Source organism: Ischnura elegans, chromosome 5, assembly GCF_921293095.1.
Source record: "Ischnura elegans chromosome 5, ioIscEleg1.1, whole genome shotgun sequence".
Classification (NCBI taxonomy): domain Eukaryota; kingdom Metazoa; phylum Arthropoda; class Insecta; order Odonata; family Coenagrionidae; genus Ischnura; species Ischnura elegans.
In genome coordinates this window covers 2786145-2811443 of record NC_060250.1, presented here as the reverse complement: position 1 = coordinate 2811443, position 25299 = coordinate 2786145, and the positions used below count along the sequence as shown (strand labels likewise).

The window sequence follows — 25299 nt, the reverse complement described above, 5'->3', positions numbered from 1 at the left end:
ATCTCGATTCTAATTTTAGGCCATCAAAACCAAGAGAACAGCTTCATTTCTACAATAAATGAAGCATAAAATACAGTAAACTCTTGATTTTACGAAGTCAGTGGGACCGGAAAATTGGCACTTCGTAAAATCGAGTTTCGTAAATTCAAACCTTTTTCGTAAGTCACGAAAAAAATGTTCGCTTTTGTTTCTTCCGCCGCTTTTTGTCTTTAGTGGTCTTATTTAAATGTTTTCGGTGGTTATTCTCGGTGTAATTCATAGAAAAGGCTTTTTGCTATCGATTTATGATGTGAAAAATCGTTAAATAATTATACCACCATAAAATTCCCATTTCTTGTTCATACTTCAACGTCAACGATCGCTAAAGAAATTCCCGACCAGTTTAGAAAACGTAATCAAATAATGAATTGCAATGTTTATTATAAGAATTAACAGTAATAAATTTGTGGTTAGGAGCCAATAGCTACTATTAAGTATGCAAAAGATAGATATTTGTTTCTGAAACCCACGGAATTTTAGCGGCAGCCAGCCTAACCGCCATTTATGTCACCCTCTATCGCTCAGTGACGAGAAAAAAAGAAAAACAAGGGTCTTAGCCCGTTTCCAAAATAACCTTCGTAAGTTAATATTTCGAGTTACTTCGTATTTTCAGCAGAATGTGCTCTATTTTCACTGAGATTCAATTACGATCATAAATAACGTAGGATGTGATTATCTTCTGGCGAATATTTGAAGTAAATTCTGTTTGAGTTCTCCGTCCGACTACTGTGTTCCATCATCTTCGCAGACGTTGCCATAAAAGACTCAATTCTTCATCAGTACTGTATTCTTCATACCGGGTGTGGGGTGACCTGTTCACATAGTATGTTTCTCTCCTTTTATGCCGACAGGAGCAAGGTTCCAACCGGAAAACGACAGGAGAAACATCTTACAGTATCGGAGAAATATAGATAGAAACGTTATTATCCACATTGATTGTTTTCCTACAAGAGACGTTTTATCATTTCTCAACGTGGTTAAGTATTGGTTCGCTAGCGTGAATTCCCAAAAAATGACACGCAAAAACCTGTACATTCACCTCATTTAGTTTTCGTGTTCCTTTCTCCGCCGTATTGAAAGATAGGCAAAGGATCATTGACATAGAGAAAAGATTTTCTTAGTTTTAGCACTAAAAAATAGTCGCGCCATAATCGTAAATAAATATAGTGTGGAAAGAGCACAGAAATTAATTTCAATTGAAAAGTCAGCTGAGAAGAAGAGAGACAATTATAAGCGCGGCACCATTTTCCCGATAGTGGAAGATACTTCTTCCGCCTCTCTCCGGTTAATAACTTCCCCCCGTTGCAGGTAAAGATGAACCATGCCCTTCTCCACAATCGGGGAACGTTCCCAGTGGGTGGGGTGAATAAGAGTGGGATGGGGATTGCCTGAGGGAAGAAGTGTGGTCAGCACAAGGACTGGTGAAGGGGGCAGGACAAAGAAGGGTGGGGAAATGGCCTTCAGCTCTGCCTCAGTCTACTTTTGGGGGCCGTATTTTTTTGCGACGCACACAAGCTCAGTCTCCTTAGGGAGGGAGTGAATGGGAAATGCTGGGGAAGGAGGGGTTTGGGATGCGTAAGGTGGGTGTCAGCAAGATCAGCCAAAGGCGGCAGGAGGGAAGGGAAGGCTTTGGAAAGATAGAACCCCAGCATGGGAGAACAGGGAAGCGCGTGAGAAGAAAGTTCATGGTTAGACTTGGAAGTGCGTCTTCATTACGAGAAGCCTGAAATATAAATTGGCGGTAAATAGAGCCCAGTACTTAAGATATTTAAGTTGTTCATTCACAAAGGCCAATATATACACGAAAAGATATTATGGCGCGGATTGCATGTATCAACCTCCATTTCGGGATGTTATTAATTTCTGTTCCCATTTATAAAAGTAGCAAATAGATTTGAAAGAATGATAATCATGAATAAAAATATCTAAATCGATATCCAAACGCACATGAGCAAAATAGATGAATGTATACATACCGATCCATCGCAAGTAATACCGCTCAAGCTTCTTCCGGTATAGGATTTTAAATCCTGGATAATGCCTTGGTCCAAGGGCTGGGACTTGCTAGTCGAGTTCGGGGGTAAAAAGAGGACTCGAACATTAGCCAATTTTAGATCTTCCACGTATTTATGAACGGTGGCATTATCCATTATTAAAACAATTTTGCTGTTCTCTCCAGCAATTTTTCTGTGTAGACGTATAACCGTTTGCTGGAAAATTTCTCGGGTCATCCAGCTGTTTTCATTTGCATGGTAAAAAACGGGGAGGGCTTCCAATTTTACATGTTTTAAGCACCGTGGCCTTTCAAATTTCCCAATGACAACGGGCTTATTTTGTCCGTGCCCGTTTGGTTGACGCACAGCCCCACAGTAACACGCACTTTACTCTTTTTCCCCCCATGGCACCTTTGCCCTTTGAAACCCAGGGTTGCGTCAGGTAATGCATTAAAAAATAGCTCAGTTTCAGGGGCCAGCGAGGGTGAGCTGGTCGAGGAAAGGGTCCCGGATTAGGGACCCTTCGAAGTGCTTCGGCGAAAAGTAGTCAAGTAGTCTTCGAAGTACGTTCACAGCAGTGCAAAGGGTTAATTAGGGGTGTTCGAAATACTCCGCGCGACCTTCCTGACATGTTAAACTACGAATTATTGTCGATGCTATGTTTACGAACAGGCACGTAAATAGGGGCATAATGTCAGCCGCGATATTTTAACTGAACTCCTACTCCCCCTAAATTCCTACAGTGAGGTTTTTGGCGACCCATTTCTCTCCAAAGTTGCATTATCATTTACGATTTCGCACTTTTGATGGACCACAGTTGGAAGCGCTGATTTTTTAGCTACTTACGCCGGCGTAACTAGTTTTGTTGACAAATTTTTCGCCGCAGTTCGTATAAACGAATGCCATTTGCTCCTAGGGACCGAGCCGAGGTTCGTAAATTCAAAAAATTTCGTATAATCGAAACTTCGTATAATCGAATAGCGCCATGTATTTAGCATAGGCTTTTCACCGGGACCGCAATATCACTTCGTATAATCGAAAACTTCGTAAAATCCTGCTTCGTAAAATCAAGAGTTTACTGTATAACGATTATGACAGTTTCAACAAAAATAACAGTTTCTCTACCATTTCATACTTAATTGCTCATTGCCATCACTTGCACTTCATGGCACATGGGAGAGCTGACTGCTTTGGAAATTTCACCACCCAATGTAAAAAACGTATACACTTATGTACTTTCCTGGGTCTTTCATGGGCATAACTTCTTTCCGCAGGGTGTCAAGCCACACAAGATATACAGAATTTAGAAAATATCAACACGATAAATTACCTAAGTAAAACCACATCTCTTTGATTGCACATTACTCTTCCCCTTCAATAGTCCAATAGGGCATTAAATTGATCCCCTCCAAGCCATCTCCACATATCCATGCACATAAAATAGAGGCTAGTGAAATTACATATAATATTTATGAGCATTACTAGTGTTTTCATGAGCCATTTATTTCATTCCACATGATTGAGATCATACACACTGGGCCGGATGAAAAAAAAAACAAAAACAAGCCGCCAGTAGTTTTGCCAAAACATTGATGCTCGTTTGGGAATTTGCCATTATTCCATTGTTTGCTGACGAGCTTGCCATCAGAATCTGCATTTAGAATGTATCGCCACAGCAGATTGAGTGATGGCCACCAATATTTGAAATTTATTTACCTAGTAAGAAAGGATATACCTAGGGACCCTGAAAAGTGGTAAATAAACTCAAGGGAAAGCTGTGTAAAAATCATAGCCCCAGTGTTTCAAAAATCGCTAATTTCATGCTCCGGCGGTGAAAAAATATTTATGTACTTCTCAATTTAAGCAAACGAAGAATTTTCTTGAAGACCTAAATTGATTTTTCTAACTTATTCTATATAATCTTTATTGATAGTTATCAAAGTACACTTTGATATACGCCATAATAGAGGCCACAGATGACTCAATGGCCACCCAGCCAGTGAGGATGGTGTTGTGTGGGCTGCCTATGCCCAATTTTTCTTCCTTCCTTGATGTCAATATCTCTCTTGTCAATAACAAGCCGACTCGAGGGGGCCCGAGCCCCGAGAAAATTTCGTTATGGGTGTGAGGAAAAAATTTGTCAGGCTTATCGATTTTCCCCGGAATATCTAGATATCAAGATTCGAGTTATCAGGTTTCTAATGTTGATCATATGACTTTTCTAAATTGCTTAAAAAACTTAAAACTCACTACTTATAAAATTTCTCGGGGCAAGATAGGGCCCAGTTTGGGCCCCTCCAATATTTTTGTAAGTCGGCATCCCTGACTACAAGTGAATACCTAATCATCTCTGAGCACCATATATACCGTGTAAATTTAGCTGAAAAATGCCGCGTGAATTATTAGTATTGAAAGTGGAAATTTTGATGACTGTCGAAAGTCCAGGCACAAGTCTGCCAACTGTGCGATAGTACACAAAAATACCGAAAAGTTTTTTCATACAACTCCGTAGCTCAAAATAGGGGTGCGCCTCTTACACATGCTTATACGGTATCTGTTTCTTCTTTCTAGTATTGAGAAAGAACATTTTTTATTAAACGCAAACGTATTCAAGTCATGAAGCTCAGTAGAAAACAAATTGGCTACAAGATTCAGCTCATGGGCCCAACAGTGAATGTGTGTCATTGCAGGGCAGAGAACATTATCCATTTGGGCACAAAAAGTCATGTATCTTGCTGAATCTGTTACCAAAGCTATGACGTTGTCATAAGAAATTTCAAATTCTTTTATTCCAGACATTACAGCTCTGGAGCATTCAGTTGCATTTGCCTGTTGTAGCATCTTAACTGCCCCTACAAATAACTTCCGCTCTGCAGTGCAGGACATTATCCTTGGCAAAACAATGAATTCCAACTGACCCTTCCTGTCAGTGGCCTCATCACACATGATTGCAACTTATGATGGCCTGCAACTGATGCCTTTATCTGCTCCTTTCTTTTCTTGGCAACTTGTGGAGCATATTTTGCTCTGCAGGTATGAGCACCAGGAATGTCTCCTGCAGTTATTCAGAAATTTTCAACACTTAGTAAGCAATATGCAATGCCTCTTAATGAATCTGGAGTTATGGAGGAAAATTAATATGTAGACATAAAAAATCCCTCAGAAAATTAATAGACATAAAAATGCATAAACATAAACTTACATAGAATCTATTTATTCAACCATGCATTGAAGTTTGGATCGTCTAATTTTTCCAAAGGCATGCTAGCTTTCATCAGAGTGCCAACTGTGTCACATATCACTTCCTCTTTTTCTTGCTTTACTTTTTTTTGTATTGCTCATTGTGTCCAATATGGACAATTGTTGCTTATTGTCATTTATCCCTCCTTCAACATTTTTCGATCTTTGGACGTAATTGACGTGCTTGCTGCTGCCCTTTATGTGCTTCATAATGGGATCTTTTCTGGTCCAGTCAATTCCAGTGTTAAAAATTTTGCACATCATGATTTTGATTTGTGCGTCAAATATATATAAACCATCGCTTTCAAACTCCTTTTGGCGATCAAACATGCTGACAGTTTTCGGCATTATCGTCTATAGAGATACTCTTTCTGATCATCAGTAGCTCCAATCTAACTATAAACATGTGGTGACACTATAGTTCATCCAGAGATTACCGAGAATCGGAAATACGTATCAGCCTAAAGCCCAGGCTTGTTTTTTGTTGGTGCCTCCCCACCGCACCAGTGACAGCTTATTCAAAATGACAATGCCGGCTTGCCTGACTTAATTTGTCTAAAATTTCTTTCGGGACAAATAATGCACCGCATCGTACGGAAAGATTAGAGTGTCCCCATCTTGTACTTTCTATCTCCCCGCCATGCTGGCGACTCTCTTGCCAGAGACCCTCTGCCACAGGCACCGAATAGGTTCACTGCGGCATGAATGCTGTTGTGCCGGAGTCATATCATAAAGTCGGCAACTTATACTCAACATCAGTCAGTGAATTCGATAGTTTAGCCTTAAATAAGTCTTTTTGTATACCTGAGGAGAAATTACAACCCGTCAGTCACAGCTTCGGTGGAGCGCTCTCTGAATAAAATGATTACTTCCAATGGACAACTTTATTTGTCTCTTCACTCAACTGCTAAGACATTTGAGATACTCTTGTCTAGCCAAGTTATTGGTTCCCTTAATGCTATGTGCAGACTATATGAAATCATCTTTCATAAGCGCAAGCGCAAACAAGCTGACGTGGAAGGAAACCCTGAAGAAATGCAGAGATCAAACCATTGCCGCGGAAACCTGCGTTCTAACATCTTTAAAAACAATTAGCGAAAAAACCTATTTGTGAAATTCCAGGGTCCCTAGATACCTATATCTCACCATTATATGTAATTGCTAATCTGAATAGGGGAATTCCTTCAATGAACCTCAGCCACTTCCATTTCTTTCCCACATCCTCAAGACTTTGAATCACTGCATACTACAGTCTTCATGCTATGAATAATCTGAAGAGTATTCACCATCACCCATGGGTGTACCCAGCGAAGGGCAGGGGGGGAGGGGGGGGGGGGGGGGTAGCCTGCCCCCCCTGGAAACAAAAATCGCAAAAGTCTTTAAGCAAAATCAGGACTGAATTGAAACGAAAGTATTCAACAAATTTTCTTTAAAACCACAAAAAAATATATGTATAAGATATGTAACTAAAATAAAACTATTTTTCAAGGAAAAAATCTGATAAACTAATAAAGCACAATTATTTTTTTAAATGTTGGTTTCATTCACCTGTTCCATGCTAAAATGTCACAAATTGGCTTGCCCTCCCCCACCCCTTCTAAGACCATGGATTCTTGCTCCCCCCCCTTGTTATGATCGTGGGCACACCCTTGCCACCACCCAATCCCTATTAGTGAATGTTTGTTTGGCCACTCATGATATCTCGAGGAGAAAGATGAAGCTTCAGTTCTATTTTGAGCCTCAACAAAATATCCACAATGTTGATAACAGATTGTCCAGCTGAAGACAGTTGGAATGAATAGAAATAAGATAATGGAGGGGAGGGAAATGGACTTGAGAACACAAATAGGAAATGTGTGAAGGATAAGATGTAGCAAAGGTAATTCCAATAGCAGAAACTCTTCAGGCTTTCTCCCTTCATAAAGCTATGTTTCTCACTGAGGGATGGAATTGATCAATGTTTACGGCAAAAATGAAAGTGTGTATCTTACAAAGGAACATAGTGTGATGGCCCATATGTTAACTTAAATACACATGTTGAAAATGAAACACAAGAGAAAATTACACTATCCACTATGGTTTTCAAAAGAAGTACATGGCAAATAGAAAAAGGAACAAATTGATGCCAAATTAAGGACAATCCTGTATTAACCGATCCCAGGTGATGAATAACCCATACAAGGGCCTGATTTAAAAGTAAACTGACAAAAGTGTGCTCTGCTATTCCCCTACCTTGTGTCTTGGGATGCCAGATATTGGCTCCACATCAGTGGGCTTTTTTGAGCCAATGGGTTTGTCGTTGCTGAACCAAGGGCTCCAACCACTCACACACATCGAGTCTTCTTGAGCACTGACAGTGGTGGTTGGGGTCTCGGCAGGTTCTGTTGTTGGTGCACATGGCTTCCCTGAACACAACATCTCATGCCGAGAACAATAACTGCAAGTAATAAACAATCATCACACAGAGGCATGGCATTCCAGTTAGCTACAAAATTAGTCAAAACTACTAAGTAATTCGATAAATGTTATTACTATCCCTCAAATGCTTTTTGCATTAAAATTGCTTTTTGATAAATTGCCTTAAAGAATACTGAGCATACGTCACTTCATCATCCTAAATTTCATATTACCCAGATAGGTCTTTGAGATAGAAAGATAACTCTGAATTAAAGCAATACTCAGAAAATATAGGTTCTGATGCAGAAGGCTTGTGAGATCAGCTGAGCCAGATACATATGCCACATGCCACCAATCTTTCATAGCAGGTCTTTTCCACCAAATACATAAATGGAATCAGCTCACTGCCACGAGTAATTTGGTAGCTAATATTGGTGGCATATTATGCCCCAAAGTTGAAAATATACAGGGTATTTCCATAATGAAATACTTTATGAGTGCAGTCCCTTGAGTTAGCTAATTATGAATTCCTACACACATTCCTACATTCTGGCATAAAGATCATTGCAAAGAAGAGGCAATAGGAATAGGTGGGAAGTGACATACATTTGAATTGCTAACTGCAAAAATGCATCATGTCCAAGTGGGACGATTTTTCTTTTTCCTTCTTTAAGTTGTTGCTAGGTGCAAGACTCAACGTTTCTTACTAAAAGGAAACATGTTATGGAAACATATGCTTGGTGTTATTAGCATGACATGTTTCCTTTTAGTAGGAAACGTTAAGTCTTGCACCTAGCAGCAACTTAAATAAAGCAAATACATATATATCGCCCAAATTGGACATGATGCCTTTCTGCAGTTAGTGATTCAAATGCTGGTGTGAGAAAAAATATCATACATCACTATGAATAAATTCCACTTCAGAGAGTTTTTAAATGGATCATGAACTAATGAAAATTCTAAATTCTAAATAAAAAACACAAGATAACTAGCTAATAATCGATATTCATAAAAAGACAGACTAACTCTTTTAATGCAAGAGTCAGGCGTCTACATTTATGAGATGGTAAAAAAGCAATTCTAATCTGCATTTCGATCATTTTCAACCTAATGTGAGAATTTAAACTCTAGCAGCTGACTCTGCTGGCCAGTAGTTTTCCATGGCATTCTGGATTTGTGGACATATATCAATGAGACATTCAGTCCATGAAGGAACACAAGAGTGCAACACAGAATGAGAAATTCAGCCGTTGCTGAGCATGCCTGGAGCATCCCAGACACAACATAAAATTTGACAAAGTCAAAATCATCGACAAGGAAAGGAGATATTTATTATCCCAGGCTGACAAGAGAGGAAATTGAGATCACCAGAACACCTAGAAACCTCAACAGGGAAGACCATCTGACCAATGCTTGGAAGAAAGTGTTTCAGAAATCTACAAATCAAAGTGCAGACAACTATAGGTACATATATGTAAGCACAGCCAAAATGCCGATATTGGCACTTCGCTCTGAAGATGCCTGGTGGAATCCCGGCAAAACTGTCATCAACCTCTGACATGCAATGCAGCAAAAACCCAGAAGATGAAGAGATCTACAAATCTAGCCAAAGCTGTTGCATTATGCATTTTATTTCATCAGGCAACTAAATGGGTAAATTGGCAAGACAATGATAAATGGTATAAAATGCTGCCAACATAATTTGAGGGTAAGTGAAAATTTATAGTTTGTCCCATTTTCTCAGCTTCAGAATCCTAATGTGAACTGAAGATCAAATTCACTTTGAACGCTCCATACTGACAATTAATTGCAGACTATGATTATGGTACTTATAAGGACAATTTGAAAATGACATAAACAGGGCTTTGCAGGTCTAGACTTGATACAAGTACTTCTCGAATCCCCATTGATTTTGTGATTACCATACTCAAGGAAAGTGAATCTTGAGCTTGTCTTAAGATGATTTGAGACCTATCTCGTAATGGTCGTAATTGTTCTGAGCCTTGTAATATTTTCCATTATAGTACAACAAAAATAATCCCCTTGCATTTGTGAGACAATTTCACAATGTTACGCCTCAAAATATTGAGAAATCTCTGGCTCAGATGAAGAATCTAGAAGATAGCAGAGCCTTATCCTCGGCTATGCACTAACAATGGACGCACAACATTTGCACATGAAAATGCAGGCCACTTGAAGCACTCACACTCAATAAGCTAAAACGTGATTCTCACCAGTTATTTTAAAGCTATTCTAAACGACTGGGTATATGATTTCTATGATCTGAATTCTGACATAGCTCAAAGATATGTCTCGTCGTCTTCAATGCTGATGCTCATTTGAGTGACTACTCACTGTCAGTAGACATGCTAGAGATACCTTCCTTCACTACCAGGCAAGCCCTCAACATCCCTTCCCCACCTCTCTCTGTTTCAATGTGGATTTTGACATACTCAAATGCGACGGAGCGGCCTCATTTAGTTTCATTGAATCATAGGGAGTAATGCAGGTAGAACTGTTTTAATACAGTTTTCATCCAGTTTTCGAATAATCCTTTCCCAAAGAACAGTAAATTAAAGGAAATGATGATATAATCATGGTGGGATACTGTGCCATCTTACACTGCCAAAACTGCATGCCACTCTTTTAAGTTAGCCAATTTTAAAGTGGTGAATTGTAATCATTCTATCTGTCCAGCTGCACGATTTGTCAAAAATTACTACAAGCAAACAGAGAGTGTTACACAACTTTTACAAGGATAAGGCTAGGAGCTGCTATAGAGCCACATGCATGGTTTGATTGCAAGTGCAATAAAGAACAGTTATCTTTCACAGCTTCAGAGAGTCCAATCTCTCGCAGTGCAGATCTGAATTTGTTTGCACATGTAAACGGCCAGTGCCTCAACACCTCTTGCCGCACATCCATGGAGGCAGCTTGAAGATGCAGTGCATATGCACAACAGTGAAAGGGCCTCATGCACAAATTTTACCATGATTTGTCAATAATTATATAAAATAAACAATATTGATGACATTTAAAAAATTAGTTTTTTGTTATTTAATAACTTTAGTGACTATTTTATGTACATATTACCCTTCAATGATATGCAAAAGTCTACATTTTTTATGGCATACCTAATATAGTCATGCATACTGTTGTTAACCACTCATAGCATACCTTTTGGGTGATTAAAGCTATTATTCTATTTCCTTCACAAACAGACCCCCGAGGATCAGCTTTGTGATATTGTGGATGGGGAATCACCTTTAGCACACATTGATTCATACGTACCAAGAATGGCAAGCATCCTCTTTGATCACTTCTCCCTCGGAATACCTCACAGTGCCATTGATGACACAATCATTGCTGCACGACTTGAGAGGTACGCATGTCAAGTCTTCCACGCTCAGGTACACTTCCCCTTCGGGACACGGCTTCCATTCACATCCTGAGTTGAAAAATGAGTTAGCAATCAGCACCGTGTTATACGCAGCGGCAAAATATGATGGGAAACAATGGAGCAGAAGAGGTGAGAGAGAGAGAGAGAGATGCAAGGGGGATTGGCCACCCCCCTCCTCATCATCCTCTCTCTACATGCCTCACTTCCTTATCTACCAACTTTCAACCAAATACCAAATTCCAAAGCCAGCCAAACAATTCAGCACTGATCTTCTAAACCATGGAGACCCACCTGGATGGAGAACACCTTTGTGGGAGAACCGGTCGTACGATGCAGGCAAAATCCAGATAAAATTATTTGTTTTGGAAAAAAGTGTCACTTATGGGCTAGGAAATTGGAGTACTTTGCTCAGATATGCAATTTTTTTCACAGATTTTCCATAAAATAACCCTCAGTTACAAAGAAGAAGAAAACAAAAATAAACATGCAGGACTGCTGCCTTTGTGAGTGGAATGGTCTTTAGATTGTAGAATACCTTCCACACATGCATCTTCATTGCACAGGTGAGATGATTTCTGGCTGTAGACCTGGTTGTCACACGTTTTCCTTGGGCATGTCTGAATGCAAGGACTGTAATGGGAGCAGGACTCATCACACTGCATTGCTGTGAAAATAACAAGTTTTGATCTTTACTACTTTCATCCATCAGAAGAAGAAGAAGAAGTAAAAATCTCCAATCAATAGATAGGAACCACAAAAGAGAAAACAATGGGATAGAGAGAGTCTTACGGCAAAGATGCTGCGTCCTCCACTTAATGGGAACTCCCCTAATGCTGCATTCATGAGCATACGCTGCAAGTGAAGTACACAGGCACTCACAATCCCCTCCCATGTCACATCCGCAAGTGTCAAAGATGCACCTATTCATGTCAACAAATCACACTATGCATCACTTACCAACACTTACAATTAGACAAGTAAAACTGCAGTAATCACAAAACATAACATTATACCAATTCAGAGAGGAGGGACAACCTTTGCCATTTACCCAAGAATCTTGGTTAGTCCATAACTACTACTGCCATACAAAATAATGCAAAAATAGTGAAAAAGTCTTCTTGACTGCCTTGACTCATGGTAAACTGAAGTTTTCCATATTCTTTTGGAATTAGAGAGCACCCTTCAAAGCCTCCTCTTATACAACTAAACTTCCATTAGACTCCAAACACCATTTCATCTCCTTAAGTTGCAGGTAAAATCCTAAATCAGTGCTCATAAAATAAACGCTTTCCTTGCCCAGACAATATTTTTGCTTGCCTAATGTAAAGAGTAGAGCCACAGTATTGAATATATTTTTGGGGGAACAAAATGAAGAAAATGGCTTTCAACCCTGGATTATAAGCACACCTATGCTCCTTATAAAATTCGAAGAATCAAGCGAGATGGAGTGGAATTGATTCATAATGAAACACTGACTTGCAATTCTCCACAAAAATAAAATTTAATTCGACTCGAGTTTCGAAGTTACTACATCATTTTCAAGGTACAACTGAGAGAGGAGAAATGGGGTGGAAAGTCCTCAAGGAGGTGGCTGGAGCACTTTCCACCCCATTTCTCCTCTCTCAGTTGTACCTTGAAAATGATGTAGTAACATCGAAACTCGAGTCGAATTAAATTTTATTTTTGTGGAGAATTGCAAGTCAGTGTTTCATTACCTATGCTCCTTGACTGCAGCAACATTGACAATACCACATCTTGTATTTGTCAGGTAAAAGTATGTGAGTTCAGTTATTATAGCATTGTTGGCAATATGCAGTTATGTATACGTCTACCGAAGAAAAAACTGAAGGATGACCCTGAGTAAAAATTATTTATCTAGCATGGAGCTGAGATTCAGTGCAAAAGCACAAATGTCAAAATGAAAGAAAAATGAAGCGTTGATTCAAATTGAGTTTCACTGAGAGCTAGTTCATGGGTGAACCCTAAAAGGCTCACCAGTGTCCATGGTATCCACCAGAGATGGGTCTGTTCCAGTACTGGGTCAGTTCCAGTACTGGGTCGGTCCTCGGTACTGCCGGTTCTGAGCCTGTGGAATCAGTATCAAGAACTGATTGCATAAAGCTGGTACATACTTTGGGACCGATTCGGAACGGTGGCAAGGATTTGAATTTGGCACCCAAAGCCAAAATGGTCTGCAGCGTATTCAAGGACAAAAAGTGAAAGCAAGAGGATTTAAAAATGCGTGTTTTACTTTTCGATTGCATGGCGTCCACGTTTTTTTCTTTTGAGAGTTGCTGACTAACCTGTGTATTTAAAGCTTAGTCAATTTGTCGCTCACACCAACATTGTCACATTTCTGTAGCCCCAGCTGCTTTCAAATGAGCTGACTTTTTGCCTGCCACTGTCCACAGTACGGTGACATTTTTCAATTTACCATTGGTATCTATGGATGTCTTCAAACAAGTCGAATTGTGCCGTTGACGACATGGTGCCCATTTCAGTCCGTCCCATCGATGGGCCGTCTACGGCATGAAATGTAATCAATGCTACATTGAGACCGCTTTCAGAGGAAACAACTTTTTGGCAACCACAGTTCACATGAAATTCAGGCGGCTTTCAGATGAGAAGACTCTCTGCAAAGCTGTGTGGTGGAAAATCGTATGGTGTGAAAGTGGTCTTACTATTGAATCATGTACATATACAGTAATTCTTGAACATACGAGCAAGATACGTTCTGAGAACTTGTTCCTAAGTTGATGCCAGGCATCAAAAAGTGTTGTTATCCTGCAGAATACAACACTGCATTACAATTTTGCATTAGCTCAGAGCTGCTCAGTTTATCCATGGTGTCACTTTACCGGCATGTTCAGCAGTTTATTGTTGAGGTTATAAGAACTGTGACAATGAAGCATGCAAATAAGTTGTCAATGAAAGTAACAATTTAAGCTACATCACAGAATATATTTTGAAACCGCACACAAATTATAACAATAAACTAGAGATGTGCGAATAGTATCCGCGAATACTCGAATACCTCGAATACTAGAAAGTATTTAATATTCGAGATCTCGAATAGTTATGCCAAAGGTACCGTCTCGAATACCTCGAATACTTTGAATTTCACGTCATACACTGACGTCGCTCGCACGTCGTTGGTAGTTGACTCGGAAAAATGAGGTGAACTCTAGTCGTTTAGTGCATGCAGCGCCGTTTTAGGCAAGCTGACAAACTACATCAAATTCGGGGGTTAGAGCGGTGAAAAGAGTTCAACGTTGGGTACCAAAATCGATCGGGTGAAAAAAATCCAAAAATCCCAGGTGTCCCCCATCAAGAGAACCTCAGTGCCGTGGGATAGCAACATTGGCGCATTTCCCACGATCCGCTATCCCCTCCATTCAGCATTCACCCCACCCAATCTGACGATTACCTCTTCTCCGAAATCAACCAAAAGGTCCCAGCTCGTGCAGGGATCGTATTATGAAGACCTTAGCTTCGAAAAAATATCAAGTTACCAGAAAATAATAGAATCGCATTTCACCCTTCACTCTTTCTCCCCCAATGACCATTTTCCCGCATCCATCTTTTGATAAAAATAAGACGAGGTGTTTACCATGTGCACTTTGTGGCTAATAACTAGAGGCACTTTTGAATCTTCCCCAGGAGATGAAACCACCATAGGGAGAAACTCAGTGCCGTGGGATAGTGACATTGGCGCATTTCCTACGATCTGCTATCCCCCTCCCTTCAGCATTCGCCTCACCCACTCTGACGATTTCCTCTTCTCCGATATCAAACAAAAGATCCGACCTTGCGCAGGGATCATATTACGAAGACCTTAGCTTCGAAAAAATATCAAGTTACACGAGAACAATAAAAATGTGTGTCACGCCCCCTCCCCCCCCCCCCTCTACTCACCCACTGGCCTTTTTCTGCTTACCTGCTTTGAAGTTCCCCATTTCTGGAGGTCAACTGCTGCATGAGCCATCTACTAGCCCAAAAGTTGTCTAACAATGACTTTCGGCAATTGATATTACACTTTTATTGGATTGAAATATTAGTAATATGCGCGTAATTTAAGAAAGAATAAGACCAAACACGACATATTTATGACTTTATTTAAGCATTTTACACAGGAAAATAAATGCTGGAAAGACGAAGAAATACGACGGAGGCTTAGCATTTTGGCGCAGTGCTCAAATAGGGTGCTTTCCTATTATTTTTTTATTGCCTAAATCAAAATATTAATACTCCTGGAGTACGAATTTAACGCTTTTAGATTTTTATAAGACGATACCTATTTTTCCCGATTAAATGAAAAGTGAAAATTTCCAAGCGCGCGAAAACGCTATTGGTAAGTATGAATGCCGGGAAAAACTCAGTGTGATGTCGTTCTGGTTCCCGCTGCCATAGCTAAGGTGAACTTGGGAGCGAGGCTCTGAGCGCTGATACGACGCAGGATGCTAGCAGGTAGCAGAGTTCCATGCTAGCTGGTAGTGCTTGGCATAAATAAGGATTATTAATACTATATCAAACGAAGAAAGCTTTCCGACCTTAGTCAGTTTTAATAGGTGATTATTAAAATATGTTTCCTTGAGCTCTGTGCCTCATGCATGCATTGGTAATCTCAGACGATGTACCTATAACTCCTATCTACTCGTATAGAAACTAGGCCCCTGTGACGTCAGGTGGAGTGGAATTGCATGGGTGCCAATCTGGCCTTTTTCAAATGAGGATAAAATTGACCATTGCCATTGGTCTAAACCGGTATTTCTAGAACCAAATAATTTGTATATTATGAATACACCAATGGTGGGTAACAAATCACAATCAATGCCTTTCGTTTTCTTTAATGAAGGAAACTACCCTATCAGGGGCGGATCCAGGATTTTTTTCTGGGAGGGGCACAAGCAAGGCCGTATCCAGGATTTTGTTCTGGGTGGGGCACAAGGATACCTCGTAATACAAAACGAACGCAATGATAATGGGACCGTATTAAAAATCTTGCATTTTTTTGAGGGTCTGGGGGGGGCACGTGCCCCCGTGCCCCCCCCCTGGATCCGCCTATGTACCCTATTGTTTACATAAAATTAAAATATTCCATTAATCAGCTAAATTCCTGTTTGAATTCTTTAAAGGCAATCACAATTACTCGCCAAAATCTCTTTCCTCCTGCATAGGCGACCTAGTCAAACATTTTCACATTCATCATTTAGTATTCGAGGTATTCGAATATTCCAGCAATGATTTGATATTCGAATTCGAGAAATCTACTATTCGACCCATCCCTACTATAAACACATGATGTCGTCAGAAGTTGTGGGAGTTTCACTATTGATCCTGAGGCTATGCTAACAATCTATGCAACATGTAAACTGCGCTCAAAGCATATTTTGTGTGGCCCTTCAAAATCAACATCGACCACTACTGTTTTCAGTGAATGCCAGTTTAGTACTGCAGGCAATATTTCTGCCAAAAAAGAATAGATTACACCATAGAGTAAGTATATATATTAGAGTAAACTACTCTATGATTATACCCAGATAGGGTAAAAATGTTGAATTTTTAAAATCAAAACCAGGAGAAAGAACCAGTGCCTAACTGATGTAATGTGACATATTGGTCAATCATGCTTTCTTTAACAACGTGTTATTTAAACTTTTTTTGCTTGGCAAATAAAATTATGGAGACGATCTTATGTTTTTTTTCTACAGAGCTTTCCTGCTAATTTACGTGTTTAGTGAAATTATTTTAAATAATTTCTTGTGGTTGCTCATTTAAATTTGACATTAATTCATATAATAAGAGTTCATCCATGGAACTGAGTATGGAGAACTGAGAACCGATGGGGGAGTACCGGACCAGAACCGAGGACCAAAAAAATTTAAGAGCAGACTCATCCTTAGTATCCACAATTACTTACTCAGCATTGACAGTCAAAGAAAGTGCACCTAATAAAATAGTGGTCATCATACCAAGAATAAAATGAAAACTTTGTATTTTCCACTCTCTTATACTTAACCTTGACCCAGTTCAATGCATCTGCATCATTGTCAAGAGGTCTTGAAGTTATCAGGAGTTGACTTCAATGACCTCTTCAGAATGACACAAAGGCATTAGCATTGATTAAGGTAAACTGAAACGAAAACAGGAAATACCAAGTTTGCGTTTCATTCATTACAAAATGAATTTCCTCCACGTTAACTCACAGAAGGTTGAATAAAGCATCATACCATGTAAGTCATTAACTAAGACTATGACATGAAAATGAGATCATATGGACAGCGATTGAATAAGCAAACATACCTTTCAAAGTATGGATCAAGAGCAACTTCAGAGTGGCAAGGTTGAAAAACTTCAGTTTTCAAGACACCACACTTTTGCAAAGCCCAAACTTTTCTATTGGGGTGAGTAGCACAAGTGTCCTGGAGCAGAAAAGCATTTGAAAATCACATGAAGGTTGATTCAAACAAATAGTAATAATGCTTTATTAGTCCAGTGATCAAGCTGTTACAATAGTTACCCCAATACATAAATGACACATTAGGTTAAACATACAGAGGTAAACAACATGCAAGAAACTTATTAATCATTGCTAAACATAAAATTATAACTAATAACTTCAGGCTTTACTTTGTGAAACCTCTCCATATTGGAAGTAAGGAAATAAAACTTTGTAAGGTGCACTGTTATTTAATTATGGGCACGACCCGGGTTTCGTAACTTGGTTACATCGTCAGGTGACTGATGTATGATGCATGCAAGATCAGTCAGCAGACGATGTAACCAAGTTACGAAACCCGGGTCGTGCCCATAATTAAATAACAGTGAACCTTACAAAGTTTTATTTCCTTACTTCCAATAAAATTATAAGTTAAATAAACACATACATATTTAATGGTATGGATGGTACTCACCTTCACCTCGATTGTTTCTGGGCAGTAATCTTGTATTTTCCATGAATCACCAAAAACAACAGGTGAGACTTCGCTAACACCACCTGATGGAGTTTGGAAATCATCTCGCTCATTATCATTATAATTGCCACAGAGACCATGAACCTGTATAGGTAAATTTAATACACACTTGTAGCACCATTTTGCATATATTAACTGTTATACAATTCAGAGGTTAATGTTAAGCAGATTCTTGCAGCTTCATTTATCAATAATTATCATTTTTTTCTGGAAATGCTGAGTGTTATTCATTTTTTTTTCTGTGGATTTACATAAGGCGAAATATTTCGATTGAGAGCAAATGCAATTTACCCAAAATTCAAACATTCTCACAATGCACAGATTCTCCCACGTAACAGTGAGATAAATCAACTCAATTCTCTTGATCATGCTCCCTCGAGGAGGCAAAAGAATGAATTGCAGGTAACATTTCCCAAAAGGAATAAAAGCTAATCATATAATTAAGAAGTACATAATGGTGACACAAGCACTAATGGTCTAACTGACACATTCAGGCTTCTTGGCAAAATCAGATTTCAAAGACAAAATAGGGAGAACAATACTGTTCTAAAATTTTTCAGTGCCTTAATTACTTCTAATACTCATGGAAGATATGACGAATAAGAGATGCAACTACAGTAGAAAATCCATAAGAAAAGCTCAAATGTCATGTATTCATCAAGTGCTTCAAAAGATAAATATTTAGAAAAATATATAGTAATGTGAACAATATAAAAAAAATGAATCACTGGGGCCCAGTTTTGGAAAGTGAGGCCCTGATGCTACAGTAGTATCTGCAGGGGCCTCATTCATAAAGAGCATTAAACTTAATATTTGCAGGGTCTCTCTTTCTGAGAAAGAAAGCACAGTAAGAAGTACACCAAAAATGAATCCAACGAACCCTGTTCTTCCACGATGGATCCAGCTTGAGATAGAGGCGTGTCCCTTTGTCCCACTGCAGCACCAACCCAAGATCAAACACCTCGGCAAACATAAAAAGACCAGCCTCTCGAACAGCTATCCTGCAAATTGGCAAACCTTGATTGAGAAGCCAATAACATTCAGGTAGCGGCATGCACACATTCGGAGAGCATAAAATACTGCATAGAGATGCCATTTCAAACACTAAAACAAACATGGGTGAATCTTCATTCATCACTTTGGTGCTGAACTTACCTCTTCAGCCCAGAGACAGACTTGAGCGGTGAGTCCTTTGTAAATGTTATAGATTCATATTTGTCCTTTGATCCAACCTTAAGCGTGACGTACTTAAAACAGGTGACCCCACCGGACCCACAAGGCACATTCTGGACACAGAGTGGAAATTTATAATTGTATAAATGAAGAAGTATGGTCATTAAGTGCAATGACTGGAAATCCACATTGAAATTGAAGTTGGAGTGAAAAGATCTCAGAAAGATAGATTTCTTTATTGCCATAAGTGGAGATATTTTAACAGCCAACTTCAACTGGCACTTAGATTTCTTGCCTTCAGATACGTTCACTAAAGCAAGAAAAGAAGAAGAAATTTGAATAATAATTTACCTGTATTGTGACATCAAAAGCATCATGACTGTTTAGCTTGCCCTTGGCGAACATGTAATCACAAGCACCATGGAAGTCGTAGATCTTTCCGTCAAAGGTCTTGAAGTGTGACTCTCCCCACGCAGCGCATATGCCGGCGCACACCCGCTCAGTGCAATTCCATCGACCAGAGGAGCACGTGCTTGGAAGAAAGAGGAAAAGGAAGACTTAGGCTTAGACTGCAAGGAGGGGACCCTTAACATCCCCAACATCATACAATAACCTTTGGGATTGATTGACATTGCACCTGGTACAACCACGTGTATATGTACACCAGACTCCCGATTATCCAGCTACTGCGGTTTGTCCGTGTTGCCGCTTATCCGTGCGTGAGTTTTACACTTCTTCAATATTTTCCACGATCTTCAAAGGTGATTAATCGGACGAAAAAGCACCAGTAGATTTGCATTTTAATGCAAAGCTACAATGGCATCATTATTTCCATTTGAGTCCTCCTCACAAACGAAATTATTTTATTCACTTTTTAACAAGGAATGTTTCACTTGGACGTTTGTTCTAGCATGCAGATGACGATCAGCGACAGGGAAAAAAAACTCTTTATTAATTTGAGAAGATTCTTCAATGATTAACGGATCAAAAATTCAGAGAAATGTTGTCTACAATCTATATTTGTATATTCCTTATTGCTAATGTGCAATTATTGCTGTGGACTCGCATGCGGTTGAACATGGGCCAAAGGAATTGGAGATTTTGTCACACATGGTCATACCATAGAGTAAGTACATATATATATTAAAGAGTATACGTACGGTATATTATAGAGTAAGTATATATTATTCAGTAAAGCAAAATAAATTAATCATTTTTAGATTTCATTTATAAATTAATTCCACAGTTACTATTATGAGTGTTGCACTGGTTAACGAACTAGTAAATGTTTTAATGTGAAGTGATACTACTGACAGCCAATTTGCCAGTGCTCCATATTTGTTGAGGAATTTATTATTATTATTATCACGATCATTAAAAATTGAAATGAAATTGAATAATTTTTAAACAATTTTAACATTTATGCTGGAGGTTACAGACACCATTGGTTATAGCCAAAATGACCTTACCTACAATGAATCTCCTTCATAAATGCATGTTTATAAATTCCTACCGATCTATGCAAATTTTTGAACTTTAGTGCTATAGCAGTAGAGGTTAACATTGTTAAAAAAATTCAGATCCACATTTGTGTGCTCCACAGACAATTCAGATATTGCTTCACTACGTCTCCTCATGAGGCAAATTTTATTATAATAATATCCCAAGTAACATTTTTGGTTGGCCCTCTGTTGGCAGATGGTGGGACACAGTGGTTGGCCCATGGTATGATTTGGCCACCTCGCCAACCGTATCCCAACCAACGATTCCCCAACGATGGGCCAACAGAGCATTACAGTCGGGCCTTCGTATTCCCAACTATAGGCCAACCCCTCTCCAACGATACACCGTTGGCCCTTTTCAATTCTGCCATCCGTTTCCCAACGAAAGCTATATTTTACTGGCATTCCTCATTTTTATAGAATGAGAGCTAAATTAATTTACCTTCTCACTTGATATGATACCGGTACATACATAGAATCTTTACCTTTAACTCCCGATAAATCAAAATGAAATTAAATACATTAACAATCAATGCTATAGGACAAAGTAAGGTTACGGTGGTTAAAAGTGGAAAACAAAAAATCAATATCAGTTCAGAAGGTCCCCAACTTTTATTTTCACAAATTAGGACACTTTTTATTAGGACAAAATTAGGAAAATTTCAACAGCACCTTTCCATATTACAATATGGCACACACAAAAACTGTCCATCTTCTTTGTAGGGCAACAAAACACACTTAGATAAAATCTGGGTGGACTGTGCAATTTGCATCCAGGTACTAATTTTTTTACTACAAATATACCAATGGTACCACTTCTAAGAGGTAATTCAAAGAAATCCTCCTTAATTTCAAACATGTCACACTGCAAGATGTACACCCCTGAGTTATTTGATTCAATTGCCTTCACAATTCCTATTCTCTTGTCTTCGGTAACGAAATTGTTAAGTTTAGTCCATTTTACTTAATTGGATTAATAAGTGCAAGATTTAGGGATATTAATAGGAATCACAGAAACACTGATTGAGTATAATATAGTTGATGTATTTTCCATAAAATAATAATTGTGCAGTTGTTATTTAGGTTTACTCCTACAAATTCAATCTCATTCTCTTCAGAGAGGACTAAATCACTCACTTTGTCCATTGAAACACTGTTTTCATTAAAACTTCCACTTGTACTAGATATGCCACAATCTGAAAAAATATACATATCGATCTATCTAAATTAATGATGAAAAGTTTAAATTTCCACGAAACTATCTGTTTAAGGTAACATGATTTTAGGAATGCCAGTTTTGTAAGACTTACCAAATGAGGTCAATGCCTTATTTTTGTTAGAAGCACTCGACTTATTTTATTTAACTGCTATCACAAAGACATAGTGAATGATTAACATATAAAAGCAATCCCTAACAACCAAACAAGTTTTGGTTGTTAGGTCGCTAGGGAACCATGTGAACCGTATCCTGCAACTTATGCAATCGTACTATAATGTTATGATGTCCCAACAGTGGCCCAATGATAATCCATTTCGTAGGGCCATCGTTGGGGATTTCCGTTGGGCCAACAGCATAAACCGTTTCGTTGGGCCGACGAACAATATCTGCGTTGGGCCAACAGTGGAATTTGGTAGGCATATCCACCCACAATGAGCCAACCGTGACTACGGTTCCCCAACCGAGGCCCAACGGTCAATGTTACTTGGGATGTAATCGTAATTTGCTAGGCCAGACTATTTTGCACAAGTTAAGTCTACCCAGTCAAGTAGAGCAAGTCTGGGAAGGAAGAAAGAGCTTTCAATTTCACTGGGTACTTTTCCTGCCAGTCAGCATATAACAATGGCCATTTACATGACAAAAACAGACTAATGATCAAGTGAGTAATGGTTTGATTACTCAAGAGATGAACCACTTTAAAATTCCATCAAATAAATTTCATTTGAGGACTCACTCACCAAGTATTGCAATCCTCTTGAATCACCTGCAACTCAGAGTAGCTCTTGCCTCCATGGTGACACGGGCAGCTTGCAGGCCGGACACATTTCTTGCTATAGGTGTCCAGCACGTAGCCCTTCTTGCACTGGCAACCTGGTTTGCATTTTGCTGGGCTGAAAGCTGGAATCTTCTTGTGCATATTCTAACAGGTGTAATAGAGATACATACAAACCCATTACAAGCCATTCACTTTCAGTGGCAGTCAAAAATACTTAGCCACCCAGGTATTTTCATGAAAAATGAAAATTTATGCATTTTAAAGTGCATGATTCTATCTAATGAGTACTTTCTAAATTGCACAATATATCTTTTGACAAATACTGGCACTGAAAATAAAAGTCATCCTTTGAAAATGAAATCAACAAATAGAAAACTGAGCACTTATCACCAGAGTCAAAAAAATAGAGCCACTCAAAAAAATTCTAGAAAACTCAAACAAATAAGCAAAAGAAATTCTTTTTATTGCATTACTGCTTCAGTAATTGCAGGAAAACCATTTTTTTTTCAAAATAGCCCTTACTCTTCCACCCACAGACTCAACTAAATGTCTACATTCTTCTTCCGTGACGGAGTACCACGTCTTTTTGATTTGCTCCTATTTTTGATAAGTAAATTTAGAGCAATCATTTTTCCTATCAATGCTATCCCATGCGTTTTCAATAGGATTCAGATCAGGTGCCTGCAGTGGCCAAGCTAGGAGCAGCATTTTATTCATGTCAAGAAACTATTTCACCACCTTAATGTATGCTTTGGACCATTGTCCGCCATGAATTTCCATTTGAGTGCATCTCTTACTCTGTACATATATGGTATCATAACAACTTGTAAAGTTACCTTGTATATTTGAGCATTCATTGTGCCAATAATGCGGTGGACCCACACCATACTACGACCAACAGCCCCAAACCATGACAATGCCCTATCCATAATTCACAGTTTTAACTGTGTACCCATGATTGTTCTCCTGGTTTGGCGGATGTCTAGTATATATTGTTTCATCAAAGAAAAATTCTATTCTATTACTCTTTGATTCAACGGACCACAGCATGTTGTGCCACCAAAAAACATCCTTGTCTCTTGAGCATTTTAGCAAAGGCCAGTCTCTTAGATATGCTCACTTTTGAAATGTGTGGTTTTCTCTTAGTAATGTAGCAGTGAAATTGTGCAACCCAGAGTCTTCTTTGCACGGTTGATTTAAATACATTTATATCATGTGTGTTGGATAATTTTTGCATTAGATGTGATGCAGACATATGTGGGTTCTTTCCTACCTCCAAGCAAACCCATCGATCTGAACGCAAAGACGTTTGGTGAGATAAGCTGCGGTTTTCAGGTGCTGGCTTTTATTTTTTTAATTTCCATATGGCATTTTTAATGCACTTTTGAGACACATTGAAGTTTCAAGCAATTTTGTTCATAGGAATTCCTCCTTTCCACATTTAATAGATACAATAGATGATACTTAAGGTAAGTGAAATACTCTGACATGGATTCTTAAAATCCCCAAAGATATTAAAACTCATAAAGGAAAAAGAAAATATGTCAATTATAACTACAAGAGAAAATAGAGTGGAAGCTTGGTATTACAAGTGCTCTAAATGCCTGGATATTTTATCAGATGCTGGTTATATTGACAGGTGAAGAATCAAACGCTGTCATTCATCTTTACTCCAATTTTCTTCTGTAACTGTGCAATTTCACAAAAATAGATTATGTGTTTTTGTTTCAACTTGTTGCCCGAGAGGCAATATGTAGTAGCAAAATGTGGATCAGCATGTTGTGCAATCACACCTTTGCAGCACCAGCAATGCTTGAAAACCAAAATTATACAAAAGGCAACAAGAATGTGGCTGGGCATTCGAACATCTTGTACCCACTGATACTTGGTTCTTGGAAAATAAGTGCTTAAATCTGCTGATAGCTTTAGCTGCCAGATTATCCATGCTCACAAAGTGTTGCTCAAAATTTTCCTTTGTTAATCAAGATTATGAATGATGCAGGCCATCAGAAATGGAAAAACATCCTGAAATCAATTACTGAAGATGCCATTTTCCCACTCATGTATCATTTTTACTTTGTTTACAAGTCCAAAGACATTCCCAGACATGGTGCTACCATGGATTTATTTAGATCCAAGAGTGACATACGCTGAGTTCACCTGGGAGGGGAACGGAGGGAAAGCATGCAGTAAAGTCAAACAATGGCAGAGAGAGGTGGTTTGGGTGAGGTAATGTGGTCTGGTTGCCTATCCCATAATCCACCCTTATGAGATATTGAGAGAAGCAACCAATCTCTCCAACATCCACTCTTCTTTGGAATCTCACCACTGACTAAAGCTGTCCCCATGAGAACCCAGCATAAAGCCGCTTAAAACTCCAACTTTAACCCCAGCACCACTGCTGTCAAGTGATTGGCCAGATGCTACTTGTCCACTTTCCACTCATTCCACTCCTACATTAACTTCAGTTTGAAAAATAATTTAAAAAAAAACTATGTACCATCTCATGCAAAAAACATGGAAGGCTGCACATTATCAGTAAGTGAATTACATCCCAGACCTGTGTATCCAATGCAACATAAGTCA

The 25299-nt window shown here is 38.9% G+C and overlaps 1 protein-coding gene across 3 annotated transcripts in view; it reads right to left on the bottom strand.

Moving 5' to 3' along the window:
- The window catches only part of LOC124158430 (hemocytin), a 309825-nt gene that overhangs the window by 203126 nt on the left and 81400 nt on the right, over positions 1-25299 (bottom strand). For all 3 annotated transcript variants that reach the window (XM_046533513.1, XM_046533511.1, XM_046533512.1), the window contains exons 24-33: positions 22676-22857; positions 19569-19749; positions 19200-19330; positions 18925-19045; positions 17985-18128; positions 17374-17492; positions 11860-11990; positions 11606-11734; positions 10962-11118; positions 7506-7710 (exon numbers count right to left, since the gene is read on the bottom strand). In XM_046533513.1, the coding sequence (XP_046389469.1) occupies positions 7506-7710; positions 10962-11118; positions 11606-11734; positions 11860-11990; positions 17374-17492; positions 17985-18128; positions 18925-19045; positions 19200-19330; positions 19569-19749; positions 22676-22857 (1500 nt within the window). The remainder of the gene's footprint in view (positions 1-7505; positions 7711-10961; positions 11119-11605; positions 11735-11859; positions 11991-17373; positions 17493-17984; positions 18129-18924; positions 19046-19199; positions 19331-19568; positions 19750-22675; positions 22858-25299) is intronic.